This window comes from Neopsephotus bourkii, unplaced genomic scaffold (assembly GCF_033783945.1).
Source record: "Neopsephotus bourkii isolate Nb327-2 ecotype Australia unplaced genomic scaffold, CSIRO-AGI_Nbou_v1 NB_1206, whole genome shotgun sequence".
Lineage (NCBI taxonomy): Eukaryota > Metazoa > Chordata > Aves > Psittaciformes > Psittacidae > Neopsephotus > Neopsephotus bourkii.
In genome coordinates, this window is record NW_026901691.1 from 3,393 (window position 1) to 25,060 (window position 21,668).

A 21,668-nucleotide genomic window follows, 5' to 3' on the forward strand; every position below is an offset into this window, starting at 1 on the left:
GATTTTTGGGTGAAAAGCACTGATTCTGGGTGGAAAAGGCGGATTTTGGGGTGGGAAGCAGTTATTGGGGGCGAAAAGCACTGATTTTGGGGTTAAATAGGCAGATTTTGGGTGAAAAGGGTGGATTTGGGGGTGAAAAGGGCTGATTTGGGGTGAAAAGTTGGATTTTAGAGTGGAAAGCACTGATTTGGGGTAAACAGATTTGGGCATGGGAAGTGCAGATTTTGGGGTGAAAAAAGCAGATTCTGGGGTAAGAAGCAGCTATTTTGGGGTGGAAAGTTCAGGTTTGGGGTGAAAGCTGATTTCGGGGTGAAAAAGTCCGATTTTGGGGTGAAAGGGCAAATTTTGGGGTGAAAAAGGCGTATTTTGGGATTGAAACGGCAGGGGTTTGGGGAGAAGGCAGATTTTGGGGTGGAAAGGGGAGATTTTGGGATGGAAAGGGCAGGTTTTGGGTTGAAAACCGTGTATTTTGGAAGGGGAAAGGTATATTTTGGGGCGAAAAAGACGTATTTTGGGGCAAGAGGCCAGCTTTTGGGGTGAAAAAGTCAGATTTCGGGGTGTCAAGCCCCGGTTTGGGCTGAAAAGAGCCGATTTTGGGGTCAGAACCTCGGGGGGGGTGCCCTTGGGTCGCCCTTGATGGGGGGTCGACCGCCATTGGGGAGGGGTAGGGCGGTCACGTCCGCCCGACGCATGACGCGCCGTGCGCGGTGACGTCAGACGCAGAGCCCAAGATGGCGCCGCCCGTACCCGCGCTGACGCCGGAGCAGAAGAAGGAGCTGGCGGGGATCGCCCAGCGGATCGTGGCCCCCGGCAAAGGCATCCTGGCGGCGGATGAGTCCACCGGTACCGGGATATGGGGAGGGATATGGGGGTGATGGAATGGGGGGGACTGGGACCCATTGGGGTGATGGAGGGGGAGCCATTGGGGTGATGGAGAGGGGAACTGGGACCCATTGGGGTGATGGAGGGGGGGATTGGGACCCATTGGGGTGATGGGGGGGGGCTGGGACCCATCGGGGTGATGGGGAGAGGGACTGGGACCCATGGGGGTGATGGAGAGGGGAGCTGGGACCCATGGGGGTGATGGAGGGGGGGACTGGGACCCATGGGGGTGATGGAGAGAGGGATTGGGACCCATTGGGGTGATGGAGAGAGGGATTGGGACCCATTGGGGTGATGGAGGGAGGGACTGGGACCCATCGAGGTGATGAAGAGAGTGACTGGGACCCATGGGGGTGATGGAGGGGGAGCCATTGGGGTGATGGAGAGGGGAACTGGGACCCATGGGGGTGATGGGGGGGCACTGGGACCCATGGGGGTGATGGGGGGGCACTGGGACCCATGGGGGTGATGGAGAGAGGGACTGGTTCCTACTGGTTCGCCTGCAGGCAGCATCGCCAAGCGCCTGAGCTCGGTAGGGGCGGAGAACACGGAGGAGAACCGGCGCTGGTACCGGCAGCTGCTCTTCACGGCCGACAGCCGCGTGGACCCCTGCATCGGGGGCGTCATCCTCTTCCATGAGACCCTCTACCAGAAGGCCGACGATGGGCGCCCCTTCCCCGAGGTCATCCGGGCCAAGGGGGCGCTCGTGGGCATCAAGGTGGGGGTCTTGGGGGGGGGTGGGGGAAACGGGGGGGGGGTTTGGGGTGGGGGGCGGGGTAATGGGGGGGCAATGGGGGTTTGTGGGGTGCGGGGAGCATGGCAATGGGGGGGATTGGGGGTAATGGGGGTCTGTGGAGCCTGGCAATGGGGGGGTATTGGGGGCAATGGGGGTGTGTGGGGTGTATGGAGCATGTCATTGGGGGGGGATTGGGGGCAATGGGGGTCTGGGGGGTGCACTGAGCATGTCAATGGGGGGGTATTGGGGGCAATGGGGGTCTGGGGAGTGCAGCAGTATCAGCAATGGGGGGGTATTGGGGGTAATGGGGGTCTGTGGGGTGCATGGAGCATGTCAATGGGGGGGTAATGGGGGTCTGGGGGTGCAGGAATATCAGCAATGGGGGGTATTGGGGGCAATGGGGGTCTGTGGGGTGCATGGAGCATGTCAGTGGGGGGGTATTGGGGGCAATGGGGGTCTGTGGGGTGCGGGGAGCCTGTCAATGGGGGGGTATTGGGGGTAATGGGGGTCTGTGGGGTGCAGGGAGCATGTCAATGGGGGGGTATTGGGGGTAATGGGGGTCTGTGGACCCTATCAATGGGGGGGGTATTGGGGGCAATGGGGGTCTGTGGGGTGCATGGAGCATGTCAGTGGGGGGGTATTGGGGGCAATGGGGGTCTGTGGGGTGCAGGTATCAGGGGGTTTGGGGTTGTGGGGTGTGGGAGCCTGTCAATGGGGGGGTATTGGGGGTAATGGGGGTCTGTGGGGTGCGGGGAGCCTGTCAGCAAGGGGGGTATTGGGGGTAATGGGGGTCTGTGGACCCTATTAATGGGGGGGGTATTGGGGGCAATGGGGGTGTGGGGGGTGCAGGAATATCAGCAATGGGGGGTATTGGGGGCAATGGGGGTCTGTGGGGTGCATGGAGCATGTCAATGGGGGGGTATTGGGGGTAATGGGGGTCTGTGGGGTGCATGGAGCATGTCAATGGGGGGGTATTGGGGGTAATGGGGGTCTGTGGGGTGCGTGGAGCCTGTCAATGGGGGGTTATTGGGGGTAATGGGGGTCTGGGGGGTGCATTGAGCATGTCAATGGGGGGGTATTGGGGGCAATGGGGGTCTGTGGGGTGCAGAAATATCAGCAATGGGGGGGTATTGGGGGTAATGGGGGTCTGGGGGGTGCATTGAGCATGTCAATGGGGGGGTATTGGGGGCAATGGGGGTCTGTGGGGTGCATGGAGCATGTCAGTGGGGGGGTCTTGGGGTGCTGGGGGCATTGGGTGCTCCATGGGGTGCATCGACCCCATCAATGGGGGGGTTTTAAAGGGGTGACCCCATGGTGGGTGGGGGGGGGGGACACCCTATAGGGCCCAAGCCGGTGGCCCCATTGCTGTGGCCCCATCCCATAGGTGGACAAGGGCGTCGTGCCCCTGGCTGGCACCAATGGGGAGACCACGACCCAAGGTGAGGCACAGCCCCATGGAGGGCACCCCCAAACCCCATTGATGCCCCCATCCCTTGGGTCACCCCCAAACCCTATGGGTGCCCCCATCCTTTGGGTCACCCCCAAACCCCATTGATGCCCCCATCCTTTGGGTCACCCCCAATCCCCATTGATGCCCCCATCCCTGCTGCCCCCCAATCCCCATTGATGCCCCCATCCCTGCTGCCCCCCAATCCCCATTGATGCCCCCATCCCTGCTGCCCTCCCAAGCCCCATTGATGCCCCCATCCCTGCTGCCCCCCCAAGCCCCATTGATGCCCCCATCCCTGCTGCCCCCCCAATCCCCATTGATGCCCCCGTCCCTTCTATCCCCTCCTATGTCCCCATCCTATGGATCACCCCCAAACCCCATTGATGCCCCCATCCCTACTGCCCCCCCAACCCCATTGCTGCCCCCCCCATGTTCCCCCCCCAATCCCCATTGCTGCCCCCCATCCCTGCTGCCCCCCCAATCCCCATTGCTGCCCCCATCCCTGCTGCCCCCCCCAAACCCCATTGATGCCCCCATCCCTACTGCGCCCCCAATCCCCATTGATGCCCCCATCCCTACTGCCCCCCAAGCCCCATCGCTGCCCCCCCCAAACCCCATTGCTGCCCCCCCATGTTCCCCCCCAATCCCCATTGCTGCCCCCCCCCATGTCTGCCCACCCCCCAATCCCCATTGCTGCCCCCCCATGTTTCTCCCCCAACCCATTGCTGCCCCCCCATGCCCCCAAACCCCATTGTGCCCTCCCCATGTTCCCCCCCCAACCCCATTGCTGCCCCCATCCCTGCTGCCCCCCCATCTGTTCCATGCCCCCATCCCTGTTTCCCCCTCCATGCCCATCCCTGCCGCCCCCCATCCCATTGATGCCCCCATCCACCCTGCCCCCCAAGCCCCATTGCTGCCCCCCCAGCCCCTGTCTCCATTGCAGCCCCCCCCCATGTTCCCCCCAAACCCCATTGATGCCCCCATCCCTGCAGCCCCCCTATGCCCCCCCACGTGCCCCCCCCCCCCAATCCCATTGCTGCCCCCCCACGTCCCCCTCTCCCCCCAAACCCCATTGCTGTCCCCCCCCATGTGCCCCCTCCAAACCCCATTGCTGCCCCCCCCATGTTCCCCCCCCAATCCCCATTGCTGCCCCCCATCCCTGCTGCCCCCCAAGCCCCATTGCTGCCCCCCCCAAGCCCCATTGCTGCCCCCCCAGGTCCCCCCCAATCCCCATTGCTGCCCCCCCCATGTTCCCCCCCCAAACCCCATTGCTGCCCCCCCATGTGCCCCCCCAAACCCCATTGCCGCCCCCCATCCTTACTGCCCCCCAAGCCCCATTGCTGCCCCCCCAACCCCCATTGCCGCCCCCCACCCGCAGGCCTGGACGGGCTCATGGAGCGCTGTGCCCAGTACAAGAAGGACGGGGCTGACTTTGCCAAGTGGCGCTGCGTGCTCAAGATCTCCGAGGGGACCCCGACCCCATTGGCCATCATGGAGAACGCCAACGTCCTGGCCCGCTACGCCAGCATCTGCCAGCAGGTGACTGGCTCCCCATGGAGGGTTAGGGGGTGATGGGGGATCCATGGGGATGGGGGTGTCCAGGGGGTGGGGGTATCTATGGGGATGGGGGACAATGGGGATGGGGGTATCTATGGGGGTGGGGGTATCTATGGGGATGGGGGATCCATGGGGATGGGGGTGTCCATGGGATGTGGGGGTATCTATGGGGATGGGGGTATCTATGGGGATGGGGGTATCTGTGGGGATGGGGGTATCTATGGGGGTGGGGGTGTGGAAGGGATGGGGGTATCTATGGGGATGGGGGTATCTATGGGGATGGGGGATCCATGGGGATGGGGGTATCTATGGGGATGGGGGATCCATGGGGATGGGGGTATCCATGGGGATGGGGGTGTCCATGGGGATGGGGGATCCATGGGGATGGGGATGTGGAAGGGATGGGGGTATCCATGGGGATGGGTTATCCATGGGGATGGGGGTGTCCAGGGGGTGGGGGGGTATCTATGGGGATGGGGATGTGGAAGGGATGGGGGTATCCATGGGGATGGGGGTATCCAAGGGATGGGGGTATCCAAGGGATGGGGGGATCCATGGGGATGGGGGATCCATGGGGATGGGGGGATCCAAAGAATGGGGGATCCATGGGAATGGGGGCAATGGGGCCATGGAAGGAGTCCAGAACCTATGGGGACATTGACCACATGGAGGTTGCCATTGGGACATCCATGGGATGCAGCATCCATGGGTATGGGGACATGGAGGTTGCCATGGGAACAGGGACATGGGGACATCCATGGGACGCAGGATCTATGGGGATGGGGGCATGGAGGTTGCCATGGGAACAGGGACATGGGGACATCCATGGGATGCAGCATCCATGGGGATGGGGATGTGGTGGTTGCTATGGGAACAGGGACATGGGGACCTCCATGGGATGCAGCATCCATGGGGATGGGGGCATGGTGGTTGCCATGGGAACAGGGACATGGGGGGACCTCCATGGGATGGAGGATCCATGGGGATGGGGGCATGGAGGTTGCCATGGGAACAGGGACATGGGGACCTCCATAGGATGCAGCATCCATGGGGATGGGGATGTGGTGGTTGCTATGGGAACAGGGACATGGGGACATCCATGGGATGCAGGATCCATGGGGATGGGGATGTGGTGGTTGCTATGGGGCTATGGGGTCACCTCCTGCACCCCATCCTTACCCCCATAGAACGGCATCGTCCCCATTGTGGAGCCCGAGATCCTGCCAGATGGGAACCACGACCTCAAGCACTGCCAATACGTCACTGAGAAGGTGGGGTGCAGCCCTATGGGCCCCCCAATATTGAGTCCTATTGGGGGGGTTCCTGTCCCCCCATTGTGTCCCATTGAGGGGGGTCACTGTCCCCCCATTGTGTCCCATTGAGGGGGGTCCCTGTCCCCCCATTGTGTCCCATTGGGGGGGTCCCTGTCCCCCCATTGTGTCCCATTGAGGAGGGGGGTATCCCTAACCCTATACCCCCATTGTACCCCATTGAAGAGGGGGGGTACCCCTAACCCTATACCCCCATTGTGCCCCATTGAAGAGGGAGGGTACCCCTAACCCTATACCCCCATTGTGCCCCATTGAATGGGGTGGGTATCCCTAACCCTATACCCCCATTGTGCCCTATTGAAGACGGGGGGTACCCCTAACCCTATACCCCCATTGTGCCCCATTGAAGAGGGGGGGTACCCCCATTGTACCCCATTGAAGAGGGGGGGGTACCCCCATTGTACCCCATTGAATGGGGGGGGTACCCCTAACCCTATACCCCCCCATAGGTCCTGGCCGCAGTGTACAAGGCCCTGAGCGACCACCACGTGTACCTGGAGGGGACCCTGCTCAAGCCCAATATGGTGACCCCGGGCCATGCCTGCCCCACCAAGTACAGCCCCGAGGAGATCGCCATGGCAACCGTCACCGCGCTGCGCCGCACCGTGCCCCCCGCCGTGCCCGGTCCGTGACACAGACCCGTGGTCCCCTATAGCCATGGCCCTGTATCTGTGGTCCTATATCCATGGTTCCTATAGCCATGGCCCTGTATCTGTGGTCCTATAGCCATGGTCCCATAGCCGTGTCCCTATATCCATGGTCCCTATATCCATGGTCCCATAGCTGTGTCCCTATATCCATGGTCCCTATATCCATGGTCCCATAGCTGTGTCCCTATATCCATGGTCCTATAGCCATGGTCCGATAGCCGTGTCCCTATATCCATGGTCCCATATCCGTGTTTCTATATCCGTGTCCCTATATTCATGGTCCCCTATCTGTGTCCCTATATCCATGGTCCCATATCCGTGGTCCCATATCCGTGTCCCTATATCCATGTCCCTATATCCATGGTCCCATATCCGTGTTTCTATATCCGTGTCCCTATATTCATGGTCCCCTATCTGTGTCCCTATATCCATGGTCCCATATCCGTGGTCCCATATCCGTGTCCCTATATCCATGTCCCTATAGCCATGGTCCCATAGCCGTGTCCCTATATCCATGGTCCTATATCCATGGTCCCATAGCTGTGTCCCTATATCCATGGTCCTATAGCCATGGTCCGATAGCCGTGTCCCTATATCCATGTCCCTATATCCATGGTCCCATAGCTGTGTCCCTATATCCATGTCCCTATATCCATGGTCCCCTATCTGTGTCCCTATATCCATGGTCCCATACCCGTGTCCCTATATCCATGTCCCTATATCCATGGTCCCATATCCGTGTCCCTATATCCATGGTCCCATATCCGTGTCCCTGTATCCATGGTCCTATATGCATGTCCCCAGCCCCATGTCCCTATATCCATGTCCCCAGCACCATGTCCCTATATCCATGTCCCCATCCCCATGGTCCTATATCCATGTTTCCATCCCCATGTTCCCGTATCCATATCCCTATATCCCCATTACCCCCTATGACCGTACCCCTGTACCCATAGGGCTCTATCCCCATTACCCCCTATGACCGTACCCCTGTATCCATAGGGCTCTATCCCCATTACCCCCTATGACCGTACCCCTGTACCCATAGGGCTCTATCCCCATTACCCCCTATGACCGTACCCCTGTATCCATACGGATCTATCCCCATTACCCCCTATGACCGTACCCCTGTATCCATAGGGCTCTATCCCCATTACCCCCTATGACCGTACCCCTGTACCCATAGGGCTCTATCCCCATTCCCCCCTATGACTGTACCCCTGTACCCATAGGGCTCTATCCCCATTACCCCCTATGACCGTACCCCTGTACCCATAGGGCTCTATCCCCATTACCCCCTATGACCGTACCCCTGTACCCATAGGGCTCTATCCCCATTACCCCCCTATGACCGTACCCCTGTACCCATAGGGCTCTATCCCCATTACCCCCCTATGACCGTACCCCTGTACCCATAGGGCTCTATCCCCATTACCCCCTATGACCGTACCCCTGTACCCATAGGGCTCTATCCCCATTACCCCCCTATGACCGTACCCCTGTACCCATAGGGCTCTATCCCCATTACCCCCTATGACCGTACCCCTGTACCCATAGGGCTCTATCCCCATTACCCCCTATGACCGTACCCCTGTACCCATAGGGCTCTATCCCCATTACCCCCTATGACCGTACCCCTGTACCCATAGGGCTCTATCCCCATTACCCCCTATGACCGTACCCCTGTACCCATAGGGCTCTATCCCCATTACCCCCTATGACCGTACCCCTGTACCCATAGGGCTCTATCCCATTCCCTATGACCGACCCCTGTACCCATAGGGCTCTATCCCCATTCCCTATGACCGTACCCCTACCCATAGGGCTCTATCCCCATTACCCCCTATGACCGTACCCCTGTACCCATAGGGCTCTATCCCCATTACCCCCTATGACCGTACCCCTGTACCCATAGGGCTCTATCCCCATTACCCCCCTATGACCGTACCCCTGTACCCATAGGGCTCTATCCCCATTACCCCCTATGACCGTACCCCTGTACCCATAGGGCTCTATCCCCATTACCCCCCTATGACCGTACCCCTGTACCCATAGGGCTCTATCCCCATTACCCCCCTATGACCGTACCCCTGTACCCATAGGGCTCTATCCCCATTACCCCCCTATGACCGTACCCCTGTACCCATAGGGCTCTATCCCCATTACCCCCCTATGACCGTACCCCTGTACCCATAGGGCTCTATCCCCATTACCCCCCTATGACCGTACCCCTGTACCCATAGGGCTCTATCCCCATTACCCCCTATGACCTACCCCTGTACCAGGCTCTATCCCCATTACCCCCTATGACCGTACCCCTGTACCCATAGGGCTCTATCCCCATTACCCCCTATGACCGTACCCCTATATCCATAGGGCTCTATCCCCATTACCCCCTATGACCGTACCCCTGTACCCATAGGGATCACGTTCCTATCGGGGGGCCAGAGCGAGGAGGAGGCCTCCCTCAACCTCAACGCCATCAACCGCTGCTCCCTGGCCAGGCCTTGGGCCCTCACCTTCTCCTATGGGCGGGCCCTGCAGGCCTCGGCCCTCAAGGCCTGGGCGGGCAAGAAGGACAACACCAAGAAGGCCCAGGAGGAGTACGTCAAGAGGGCCCTGGTACGTGGGGTTCCGTGTTACTGCGTGTTATTACGTGTTAATTCCATGTTATTACATGTTATTACATGTTATTTCTATGTTATTCCATGTCAATTCCATGTTATTCCGTGTTAATTCCATGTCGTTCTGTGTCACTCTGTTATTCCATGTTAATTCTATGTTATTCCATGTTATTTCCATGTTATTCCATGTTATTCCGTGTTAATTCCATGTCGTTCTGTGTTATTCCATGTTAATTTCATGTTATTCCACGTTTTTTACATGTCATTCTGTGTTACTCTGTGTTATTCCATGTTAATTTCATGTTAAAACCATGTCATTCTGTGTTACTCTGTGTTACTCTGTGTTATTCTGTGTTATTCCATGTTATTCCATGTTATCCTGTGTCATTATCCCATGTGATCCCATGTTACCCATGTCCCTATCCCATGTCCCTATCCCATGTCATTATCTCATGTTATCCCTTGTTATCTCTTGTTATGTTATCCCATGTTATTATCCCATGTTATTATCCCATGTTATTATCCCATGTTATTGTCCCGTTATTGTCCCATGTTATCCCATGTTGTTTTCCCATGTCATCCCGTGTCATCCCATGTTATCCCATGTTGTTATCCCATGTTGTTATCCCATGTTGTTATCCCATGTTGTTATCCCATGTTGTTATCCCATGTTGTTATCCCATGTTATCCCATGTTTTCCCATGTTGTTATCCCATGTTATCCCGTTATCCCATGTTATCCCATGTCACTATCCCATATTATCCCATGTTATTCCATGTCACTATCCCATGTTATCGCATGTCCTCATCCCATGTCAATCCCATGTCAATCCCATGTTATCCCATGTTATTGAATGTTACCCCATGTTAATCCCATGTTATCCCATGTTATCCCATGTTATCGAATGTTACCCCATGTCATCCCATGTTACCCCATGTTATCCCATGTCATTATCCCATGTTACCCCATGTCAATCCCATGTTATCCCATGTTAATCCCATGTTACCCCATGTCCATCCCATGTTATCCCATGTTCTCCCATGTCATTCCAGGCTAACTCCCAGGCCTGCCGCGGCCTCTACACCCCCTCGGGCCCCGCGGGCGCCGCCGCCAGCGAATCCCTCTTCATCTCCAACCACGCCTACTGAGCCATGACGTCAGCACGCCGGGACACGCCCCCTCCGCGTAGCCACGCCCCCTCCCCCCCCCCCGTCCTTCAAACCCCGCCCCCTGGCCCCTTAACCCCCGCCCCCTGCCGCCCTGCAGCCAATGAGGCGCGAGAATAAAGTGGATGTGGATGGAGCAATGGGAGCCATAGGGGGATAATGGGACCTATAGGACGCAATGGGAGCCATGGGGGGCAATGGGACCCATAGGGATCAATGGGACCCATAGAGGTGCATTGGGACCCATAGGGATCAATGGGCCCCATAGGGGTGCATTGGGACCCATAGGGATCAGTGGGACCCATGGGGGGGCAATGGGCCCCATAGGGGGCAATGGGACGTATAGGACACAGTGGGACCCACAGGGGGCAATGGGACTTACAGGACACAATGGGGCCCATAGGGGGGCAGTGGGACCCATAGCGGGTGTATTGGAGCCCATTGGGACCCATAGGGGGGCAGTGGGACCCATAGCGGGTGTATTGGAGCCCATTGGGACCCATAGGGGGGGCAATGGGACCCATAGCGGGTGTATTGGAGCCCATTGGGACCCATAGGGGGCAATGGGACCCATAGGGGGCAATGGGACACATAGGGGTACATTGGGACTCACAGGGCGGCATTGGGTTCCAAAAGGGGGCAGTGGGACCCATAGAGGGGCAATGGGACCCATAGGGGTGCATTGGGACCCATAGGGGAGCATTGGGACCAATAGGGGGGGCAATAGGACCCATATGGGGCAATGGGACCCATAGGGGAGTAATGGGACCTGTAGGGGGGACATTGGCGTCTATAGGGTAACATAGGGACCTATAGGGGGCCAGTGGGACCCATAGAGGGCACGGGGAGCTATAGGGGGTGCATTGTGACCCATAGACGGACAATGGGACCCATAGGGGGTGCATTGGGACACACAGGGGGCAATGGGACCCATAGTGTGGCATTGGGTTCCGTAGGGGGGCAATGGGACCCATAGGGGGGCAATGGGACCCATAGGGGTGCAATGGGACCCATAGAGGGGCATTGGGACCCATAGAGGGGGGAGTGGGCCCCACAGGGGGGCAATGGGACCCATAGGGGGGCAATGGGGCCCATAGGGAGCAATGGGACCTATAGGACACAATGGAGCCCAAGGGGGGGGCAATGGGACCCATAGGGGGTGCATTGGGACCCATAGGGGTGCACTGGGACCCATAGAGATCAATGGGACCCATAGGGGTGCACTGGGACCCATAGAGATCAATGGGACCCATAGGGATCAATGGTTACGTCCGCTCCGCTGCTAGCCCCGCCTCCCTGCTGACGTCACTTCCCGCCGCCGGCCTCTCACTTCCGCTTCCGGCTGCGGGCCGGCCTGGAAGTGACGCGCGGCGGCCGCGGCGCCGGAGGTCGCTGCCGGTGGGGCCCTATGGGGTCTATGGGGATCTATGGGGGTCTATGGGGAGATATGGGGGGATATGGGGGTGTATGGGGATCTATGGGGGGTCTATGGGGGTCTGTGGGTGGTCTATGGGGGTCTGTGGGTGGTCATGGGGGCGCTAGGTCATATGAGGGGTCTTATGGAGGGTATGGGGGGGCTATGGGGCTCTATGGGGTTTATGGGGGGGATATGGGGGTCTATGGGGGTCTATGGGGGTCTATGGGGGTCTATGGGGGGTCTATGGGGGTCTATGGGGGTCTATGGGGGTCTATGGGGGGTCTATGGGGGGTCTATGGGGGGTCTATGGGGGTCTATGGGAGGATATGGGGGGGATATGGGGGTTATATGGGGGGTCTATGGACCCATGCTACTGAGCCTATGTTAATTAGCATATGTTAATGAGCCCGTGTTTGTGATGCTGTTTGGTAGCATGTGTTATGGACCCTATGTTAATTAGCGTATGTTAATGAGCCTGTTAGTTGTCCTATGATAACGACCCTATGTTAGAGTATGTTAATGACCTTATGCTAACTAGCCTATGTTAATGACCCTATGCTAACTAGCCTATGTTAATGACCCTATGCTAACTAGTCTATGCTAATAACCCTATGCTAACTAGCCTATGTTAATGACCCTATGGTTAATGATCCTATGGTATCTAGCTTATGTTAATGACCCTATGCTTACTAGTCTATTATAATGATCCTATGCTAACTAGCCTATTTTAGTGACCCTGTTAATGACCCTATGCTAATTAGCATATGTTAATGGCCCTATGGTTAATGACCCTATGCTAACTAGCCTATGTTAATGAGCCTGTGTTAATGACCCTATGTTAATGACCCTTTGCTAACTAGTCTAATTACCCCATGCTAACTAGCCTGTTAATGACACCATGCTAATGATCCTATGTTAATGACCCTATGCTAATGACCCGTATGCTAATGAGCCGTATGCTAATGAGCCGTATGCTAATGAGCGTATGCTAATGACCGGCAGGGATGGGGGAGCTGAGCGACCTGGACCGGCAGATCGAGCAGCTGCGGCGCTGCGAGCTCATCAAGGAGAGCGAGGTCAAGGCCCTGTGCGCCAAGGCCAGGTCATTTGCATACCGACACGCCCCTCATTTGCATACGGACATCCCCTCATTTGCATACCGACACGCCCCCTCATTTGCATATCCATACACCCAACCTCTTTTCCATACAGACGCTCACCCACGTACACCCCCATCATTTGCATCCAAACCCCCTCATTTCCATACAGCCCCTCATTTGCATATGGGCAACCTCACCTCCGTACAATCCCATCATTTGCATACATACCCCCTCATTTGCATATAGGCACCCGTCATTCGCGTACACAACCCTCATTTCCATACACACCCCTCACCCCTGTACACCCCATCATTTGCATACACACCCCCTCATTTGCATATGGGGCAGCCCCTCATTTGCATACACCCTGCCTCATTTGCATACACATCCCTTAGTTTGCACGCAAACCCTTCATTTCCATGCACACCCCTTCATTTGCATAGACATCCTCATTAGCGAACACACCCCATTTCATACACACCCCTCATTTGCACACAGCCACCCTCATTTGAATACAGACCCCCTCATTTGCATACACCCCCTCATTTGCACACATACCTCATTTGCGTGCACACCCCTCATTTGCATACACCTTCATTTGCGTGCATGCCTCTCATTTGTATATAGTGCCTCATTTGCACACACGGACCCATTTGCATACACTCATTTGCATACGCTCTCATTTACATACAGTGCCTCATTTTGCACGCACTCTCATTTGCCTACAGGGACCCATTTGCATACACTCTATAGCATACAGGCCCTCATTTGCATACATCATCTCATTTGCATACACAACTCCATTTGCAGAGCCTCATTTGCATACACTGCCTCATTTGCATGCCCTCAATTAACACCCCCCCATTGCCTGCAGGGAGATCCTGGTGGAGGAGAGCAACGTGCAGAGGGTGGACTCCCCGGTCACGGTGAGAGCTATGGGGCAGCTATGGGGCGGATATGGGGCGGATATGGGGCAGCTATAGGGGGCTATGGGGCGGATATGGGGGGCTATGGGGCGGGTATAGGGGGCTATGGGGTGGATATGGGGGGCTATGGGGGGGATATAGGGGGCTATGGGGCGGATATGGGGGGCTATGGGGCAGTGTGTCTCTGACCCCCATTCCCCCCCCAGGTCTGTGGTGACATCCATGGGCAGTTCTATGACCTCAAGGAGCTCTTCAGGGTGAGCTGCCCCACAAGTGCACCCCCCCCGACCCCCAAGTGACCCCCAAGTGACCCCCAAGTGTTCCTGGACCCCCTCATTGCCCCATAACACCTTCCTCACATCCCTTTACTGCCCCATAAGTGCCCCCCTCCTGCCCCATAAGTGCAGTCCCCCTGCCCCATAAGTGCCCCCCTCCTGCAGCATAAGTGCCCCCCTGTGCCCCATAAGTGCCCCCCACCTGCCCCATATGTGCCCCCCCACCTGCCCCATAAGTGCCCCCTTCCTGCCCCATAAGCGCCTCTCTCCTGCCCCATAAGTGCCCCTCTTCTGCCCCATAAGTGCCCCCTTCCTGCCCCATAAGTGCCCCCCTCCTGCCCCATAAGTGCCCCCTCCTGCCCCATAAGTGCCCCCTCCTGCCCCATAAGTGCCCCTCACCTGCCCCATAAGTGCCCCCCACCTGCCCCATAAGTGCCCCCCACCTGCCCCATAAGTGCCCCCTTCCTGCCCCATAAGCGCCTCTCTCCTGCCCCATAAGTGCCCCCCTCCTGCCCCGTAAGTGCCCCTCTTCTGCCCCATAAGTGCCCCCTTCCTGCCCCATAAGCGCCTCTCTCCTGCCCCATAAGTGCCCCCCTCCTGCCCCATAAGTGCCCCCCTCTTGCCCCATAAGTGCCCCCCTCCTGCCCCATAAGTGCCCCCCTCCTGCCCCATAAGTGCCCCCTTTGTGCCCCACAGGTGGGGGGCGATGTCCCCGAGACCAATTACCTGTTCATGGGGGACTTCGTGGACCGGGGCTTCTACAGCGTCGAGACCTTCCTGCTGCTGCTGGCGCTCAAGGTGGGGCGGGGGGACCCCCATGTGTGGGGCAGGACCCCCATGTGTGGGGCAGGACCCCCATGTGTGGGGCAGACCCTGATCTGTGGGGCATGAGCCCAGTGTGTGGGGCTGGACCCCAATGTGTGGGGCAGAGTCCAATGTGTGGGGCTGGACCCCAATGTATGGGGCAGGACCCCCAATGTATGGGGCATCCCATGGGACCTGCACATTAAAGGGGGGAACCTATAGGGAGGGACCCATAGGGAGACCCAAGCGGTAGGAAGGTGGTGGCGCCCCCTGGTGTGCGGGAGGACCCATGTGGGTCCATAGGGAACCTGTTAGCGCCCCCTACTGCCTGGGAGGACCCATAGAGGGGATCCATAGGAACCCATTAGCGCCCCCTGCTGCCTGGGAGGACCCATAGAGGGGTATCCATAGGAACCCATTGGCGCCCCCTACTGCCTGGGAGGACCCTTAGAGGGGGTATCCATAGGGAACCCATTACCACCCCATAGTGGTGCTACCCATAGAGACCCCATTGCCGCCCCATAGAGAAGGTACCCATAGGGACCCCATTACCCCCCCATAGCGGTGTCACCCATAGGGCCCCCATTGCAGGTGTGGTACCCATAGGGACCCCATTACCCCCCCATAGCGGTGTCACCCATAGGGACCCCATTGCAGGTGTGGTACCCATAGGAACCCCATTACCCCCCCATAGCAGAGTCACCCATAGGGACCCCATTGCAGGTGCGCTACCCATAGGGACTCCATTGCCTCCCCATAGCAGTGTCACCCATAGGGACCCCATTACCCCCCCCTATTGCAGGTGCGGCACCCATAGGAACCCCATTGCTTCCCCATAGAGAAGGTACCCATAGGAACCCCATTACCCCCCCATTGCAGGTGCGCTACCCGGACCGCATCACCCTGATCCGGGGCAACCACGAGAGCCGCCAGATCACGCAGGTCTACGGCTTCTACGACGAGTGCCTGCGCAAGTACGGCTCCGTCACCGTGTGGCGCTACTGCACCGAGATCTTCGACTACCTCAGCCTCTCGGCCATCATCGACGGCAAGGTGCGGCACTGACGGGCTGAGGGCAGGCTGAGGGCAGGCTGAGGGCATGCAAAGGGCACTAACATGCTAAGGACAGGCTAAGGACATGATAAGGACATGATAAGGACATGATAAGGACACTAACATGCTAAGGACAGGCTAAGGACACGCTAAGGACAGGCTAAGGACATGCTAAGGGCACACTAAGGACACTAACATGCTAAGGACAGGCTGAGGACACAAACATGCTAAGGACAGGCTAAGGACATGATAAGGACATGATAAGGGCACTAACATGCTAAGGACACGCGAAGGGCACGCTGAGGACACGCTGAGGGCAGGCTAAGGGCACTAACACGCTAAGGACAGGCTAAGAACATGCTAAGCACATGCTAAGGACACACTAAGGGCAGGCTAACGACATCCTAAGGACATGCTAAGGACACGCTGAGGGCATGCTAAGGGCACAAACATGATAAGGACAGGCTAAGGACATACTAAGGACACTGAGGGCACAAACATGCTAAGGACAGGCTAAGGACATGCTAAGGACGCACTTAAGGACTCACTAAGGACATGCTAAGGGCACAAACACGCTAAGAACATGCTAAGAACATGCTAAGGGCACAAACATGCTAAGCACAGGCTAAGCACACACTAAGCACACAAACATGCTAAGCCCACGCTAAGCCCACGTGTGCCCCCTCCCCCGCAGATCTTCTGTGTGCACGGCGGGCTCTCGCCCTCCATCCAGACCCTGGACCAGATCCGCACCATTGACCGCAAGCAGGAGGTGCCTCACGACGGCCCCATGTGCGACCTGCTCTGGTCCGACCCCGAGGGTGAGGCCCCGCGCGCGCGTCTCGGAGCGTGTTCTAGCCTGTTAGAGCGTGTTGGAGCGTGTTAGAGCATGTCGGAGCGTGTTCTAGCGTGTTGGAGCGTGTTCTAGCGTGTTAAACCGTGTTAGAGCGTGTTGGAGCATGTTAGAGTGTGTTGGAGCATGTTGGAGTGTGTTAGAGCGTGTTACAGCATGTTAGAGCGTGTTACAGCATGTTAAACCATGTTAGAGCATGTTACAGCGTATTAGAGCGTGTTAAACCATGTTAGAGCGTGTTAAACCATGTTAGAGCGTGTTAGAGCGTGTTAGAGCGTGTTGGAGCGTGTTGGAGCATGTTAAACCGTGTTAGAGTGTGTTACAGTGTGTTAGAGCGTGTTAAACCATGTTACAGCGTGTTACAGCATGTTAGAGTGTGTTAAAGCGTGTTACAGCGTGTTAGAGCGTGTTGGAGCGTGTTACAGCATGTTAAACCGTGTTGGAGCGTGTTAGAGGGTGTTGGAGCGTGTTGGAGCGTGTCTATGGGTATGTGTAATGTGCAATGGGGGCTCCAATGGGGTGGCTGTATTAGGGGGGGGTCATTCCCCATAGTGGCAGCCCCATAGCCCCCCCCATAGCCTGTAGACCCATTGGCCCCATAGCCCATTAAAGCCATAGACCATAGCCCCGCCATATCCCCCCATAGAGCACTATGGCGCCCCCTAGCGGCCACCCCGTGCCTCGCTCCCCAGCACCATTGACACTCAATGGAAGCGGCTCCCCATAGACCCCCATAGACCCCATAGACCCCCATAGAACCCCATAGACCCCCATAGACCCCCATAGACCCCCATAGACCCCATAGACCCCCCATAGACCCCCCATAGACCCCCATAGACCCCCATAGACCCCCATAGACCCCATAGACCCCCCATAGACCCCCATAGACCCCCCATAGACCCCCATAGACCCCCATAGACCCCATAGACCCCCCATAGAGCCCCCATAGACCCCCATAGAGACCCCCATAGACCCCAATACCCCCCCTAGACCCCATAGACCCCCATAGACCCCCCATAGACCCCCATAGACCCCCCTAGACCCCCATAGACCCCCATAGACCCCCCATAGACCCCCATAGACCCCCATAGACCCCCATAGACCCCCATATCCCCCCATATCCCCCCCATTCCCCCCCATAGACCCCCATAGACCCCCATCCCCCCATATCCCCCCATATCCCCCCATACCCCCCCATATCCCCCCATATCCCCCCCATATCCCCCCATATCCCCCCATATCCCCCCCATAGACCCCCATATCCCCCCCATATCCCCCCCATACACCCCCATACCCCCCCATATCCCCCCCATATCCCCCCATACCCCCCCCATACCCCCCCATATCCCCCTTGCAGACACCACGGGCTGGGGGGTGTCCCCCCGGGGGGCCGGGTACCTGTTTGGCAGCGATGTGGTGGCCCAGTTCAACGCCGCCAACGCCATCGCCATGATCGGGCGCGCGCACCAGCTCGTCATGGAGGGCTACAAGTGGCACTTCGGGGAGACCGTGCTCACCGTCTGGTCCGCCCCCAACTACTGCTACCGGTGAGGGGGGGCGCGCTGAGGGCATGCTAAGGACATGCTAAGGACACGCTAAGGGGGCAGAGACATGCTAAGGGCATGCTAAGGAAATGCTAAGGGGGTAGAGACATGCTAAGGGCATGCTAAGGACATGCTAAGGACATGCTAAGGGGGTAGAGACATGCTAAGGGCATGCTAAGGACATGCTAAGGGGGTAGAGACATGCTAAGGGCATGCTAAGGACATGCTAAGGACATGCTAAGGGGGTAGAGACACGCTAAGGACATGCTAAGGACACGCTAAGGACATGTTAAGGGGGTAGAGACACGCTAAGGGCATGCTAAGGACACGCTAAGGGGGTAGAGACACGCTAAGGGCATGCTAAGGACACACTAAGGACATGCTAAGGGGGTAATGCCCATAGACACCCATTGGGTCTGTAGTTAGGGGCACTTCGGGGAGACCGTGCTCACCGTCTGGTCCGCCCCCAACTACTGCTACCGGTGAGGGGCGCGCTAAGGACACGCTAAGGACACGCTAAGGGGGATAGCAACATGCTAAGAGAGACAGAGACATGCTAAGGGGGTACAGACATGCGAAGGACATGCTAAGGGACATATTGACATGCTAAGGACATGCTAAGGGGGATAAGGACACGCTAAGGGCATGCTAAGGGGGATAGGGACACGCTAAGGACATGCTAAGGACATGCTAAGGGGGTAGAGACATGCTAAGGACATGCTAAGGACACACTAAGGACATGCTAAGGGGGATAGCAGCATGCTAAGAGAGACAGAGATATGCTAAGGACATGCTAAGGGGGTAGAGACATGCTAAGGACATGCTAAGGGGGAGAGTGACATGCTAAGGACATGCTAAGGGGAATAGCAGCATGCTAAGGGGATAGAGACATGCTAAGGACATGCTAAGGACACACTAAGGACACGCTAAGGACACGCCTTGGGTCTCTGTGGGGTCTTTATGGGTCCCTATGGGGTCTGTTTGGGTCTCTGTGGGTCTCTGTGGGTCCCTATGGGGTCTCTATGGGTCTCTGTAGGGCCTCTATGGGTCCCTATGGGATCTGTATGGGTCTCTATAGGGTCTCTATGGGTCCCTATGGGTTTCTATGGGTCCCTATGGGGCTGTTTGGGTCTCTATGGGGTCTCTATGGGTCTCTATGTGTCTCTATGGGTCCTTATGGGGTCTGTTTGGGTCTCTAGGGGTCTCTATGGGTCCCTATGGGTCTCTATGGGGTCTCTATGGGTCTCTATGGTGTCTCTATGGTGTCTCTATGGTGTCTCTATGGGGTCTCTATGGGGTCTCTATGGGTCTCTATGGGGTCTCTATGGGTCTCTATGTGTCTCTATGGGTCTCTATGGGTCTCTATGGGGTCTCTATGGGGTCTCTATGGGGTCTCTATGGGTCTCTATGTGTCTCTATGGGTCTCTATGGGTCTCTATGGGGTCTCTATGGGTCTCTATGGGTCTCTGTGGGTCGCAGGTGCGGGAACGTGGCGGCCATCTTGGAGCTGGACGAGCACCTGCAGAAGGAGTTCATCATCTTCGAGGCGGCGCCGCAGGAGACGCGCGGGATCCCCGCCAAGAAGCCCGTGGCCGACTACTTCCTGTGACCCCGGGGTCATCCGGGGTCATCCGGGGTCACCGGGGGTCAAGGGGGGTCAATGGGAGTCAATGGGGTCACCTGTGGTCAATGGGTAGCAATGGGGGTCAATGGGGTCAATGGAGGTCAATGGGGTCAATGGAGGCCAATGAGAGTCAGTGGGGGTCAATGGAGTCAATGGGGGTCAATGGAGGTCAATGGCGGTCAATGGGATCAATGCGGGTCAATGGGCACAATGGGGTCACGTGAGGTCAAGGGGGTCAACTGGGGTCACTGCCTGCCCCTGCCCCCCTCCCGAATGTGCCCAGTGTGACCCTATGGGGTGACCTTTGACCTTGAGTGAACCCTCTCACATGGGTGACCCTTGACCTTTAGGGACCCCACGTGACCTATGGCGTGACCCCCATGACTTATGGGGTCACCTTTGACCTTTATTAACCCCATAGCCAAAATGGGGTGACCATTGACTTTTAAGGACCCCCTGTGACCTCACGGTTGACCTTTGACCTTCAAGTCACCCCCATTGCCTATGGGGTGACCTTTAACCTTAAGCGACCCCGCCATGACCTATGGGTGAGCCTTGACCTTACGGCCCCTTCATGACCTTTGGGGACCTCCGGTGACCTCTGGGATGACCCCTCCCCCCCTTCCCTTTCCCCCTTCCCCTCCCCCCGTTTCCCTCCAAACAGGGTTTTTTTTTTGAGGCCGTTTCTGCTCCTTTTAGATAAAAAAAACTCCAAAAAACCTCCAAAAAGCCCCAAAGTGTCGAAAAATGATGGGGGGGGGATGGGGATGGGGAGGGGGGGAGGAGTCACGTGGCTAACCGAATATGGCGGCCTCCCCGCCGTCAACATGGCCGCCGCCATGCCCGCACCGCCGCCACGTGCGGGTAAGGGCAACGTCGCGACGTCGCTTCCGGCGGGGGGGGAGGGGGTGGGGCCTGAACGTCATTGGCCAATCAGGAGCACCGAGGTGGTGGTGGGGGGGGGTGGGCGGAGCCTGTGAGATGGCCACGCCCCCTTTCCTCTGCCGCCGCTGCCGCCGCCATTTCCTCGCTGGTTGCTTCTCGCGAGAAGAGGGACGGGCGGGCGCGGAGATCTCGCGAGATCTCCCCCCCCCTTTTCCCCAATAGCGTTGTATGCGGAGGAGGCGGGCCGGAAGTCTCGCGAGATCTCCCCATCGAGGCCACGCCCCCCTCCGCCTTCCTTCCTTCCCTCCGTCCTCCCCTCACGCGTCGCCGCCATTTTGCCGCCGGGCCCGAGCCTCGGAACCGTGAGCACCGGAGCGGGGGGAGGGGACTTGAACGATCGGGGGGGGGAGGGGAGGGGTGGGAAAGTGGGGGTAGGGAGGTGGGGGAGGGGAAAAAGAAAAAGGGGGGAACCGGTAACGAGAAGCGAAGGGGGGGGGGCGCGGCCGCCATTTTGAGGCGGAGCGGGAGGCGCCGCCCCCTCCCTTCCCCCCCCCTTCCCCCCCCCCTTCAGCTTCCGGCGCCATCAGCGGCGGCCTCCGGCCTGAGGGGAGAGAGACCGGTAACGGGAGCGCTATGGGGCAGGGGGGGGCTTTGCTATGGGGCAGGCGTTGTGGTTTGCTATGGGGCAGGGGAGGCGGGTATGGGGAAGGGGGTTCTGCTGTGGGGCAGCGGATGGGGGCTGCTGTGGGGCAGGGGGGCCCTCTATGGGGCGCCCATTGGGCCTTGCTGTG

General features: G+C 58.0%; 2 protein-coding genes across 2 annotated transcripts; both read left to right on the forward strand.

The window, feature by feature from the left end:
* The first annotated feature begins 721 nt into the window (after positions 1 to 721).
* ALDOA (aldolase, fructose-bisphosphate A) lies at positions 722 to 10,433 on the forward strand. Its single transcript, XM_061364323.1, has 8 exons — positions 722 to 843; positions 1,389 to 1,600; positions 3,003 to 3,057; positions 4,447 to 4,607; positions 5,813 to 5,896; positions 6,406 to 6,580; positions 9,029 to 9,228; positions 10,283 to 10,433. Exons 1-8 carry the CDS (start codon positions 732 to 734, stop codon positions 10,376 to 10,378), a joined length of 1,095 nt encoding a protein of 364 aa, XP_061220307.1. The 5' UTR covers positions 722 to 731; the 3' UTR covers positions 10,379 to 10,433.
* A 2,384-nt stretch (positions 10,434 to 12,817) lies between these two features.
* On the forward strand, positions 12,818 to 20,045 carry LOC133218173 (serine/threonine-protein phosphatase 4 catalytic subunit). The gene is made up of 8 exons (XM_061364325.1): positions 12,818 to 12,915; positions 13,788 to 13,839; positions 14,046 to 14,096; positions 14,811 to 14,912; positions 15,798 to 15,971; positions 16,666 to 16,792; positions 18,182 to 18,371; positions 19,848 to 20,045. The coding sequence occupies exons 1-8, from the start codon at positions 12,818 to 12,820 to the stop codon at positions 19,975 to 19,977; spliced, it is 924 nt and encodes a 307-aa protein (XP_061220309.1). The 3' UTR covers positions 19,978 to 20,045.
* Positions 20,046 to 21,668: the final 1,623 nt, after the last annotated feature.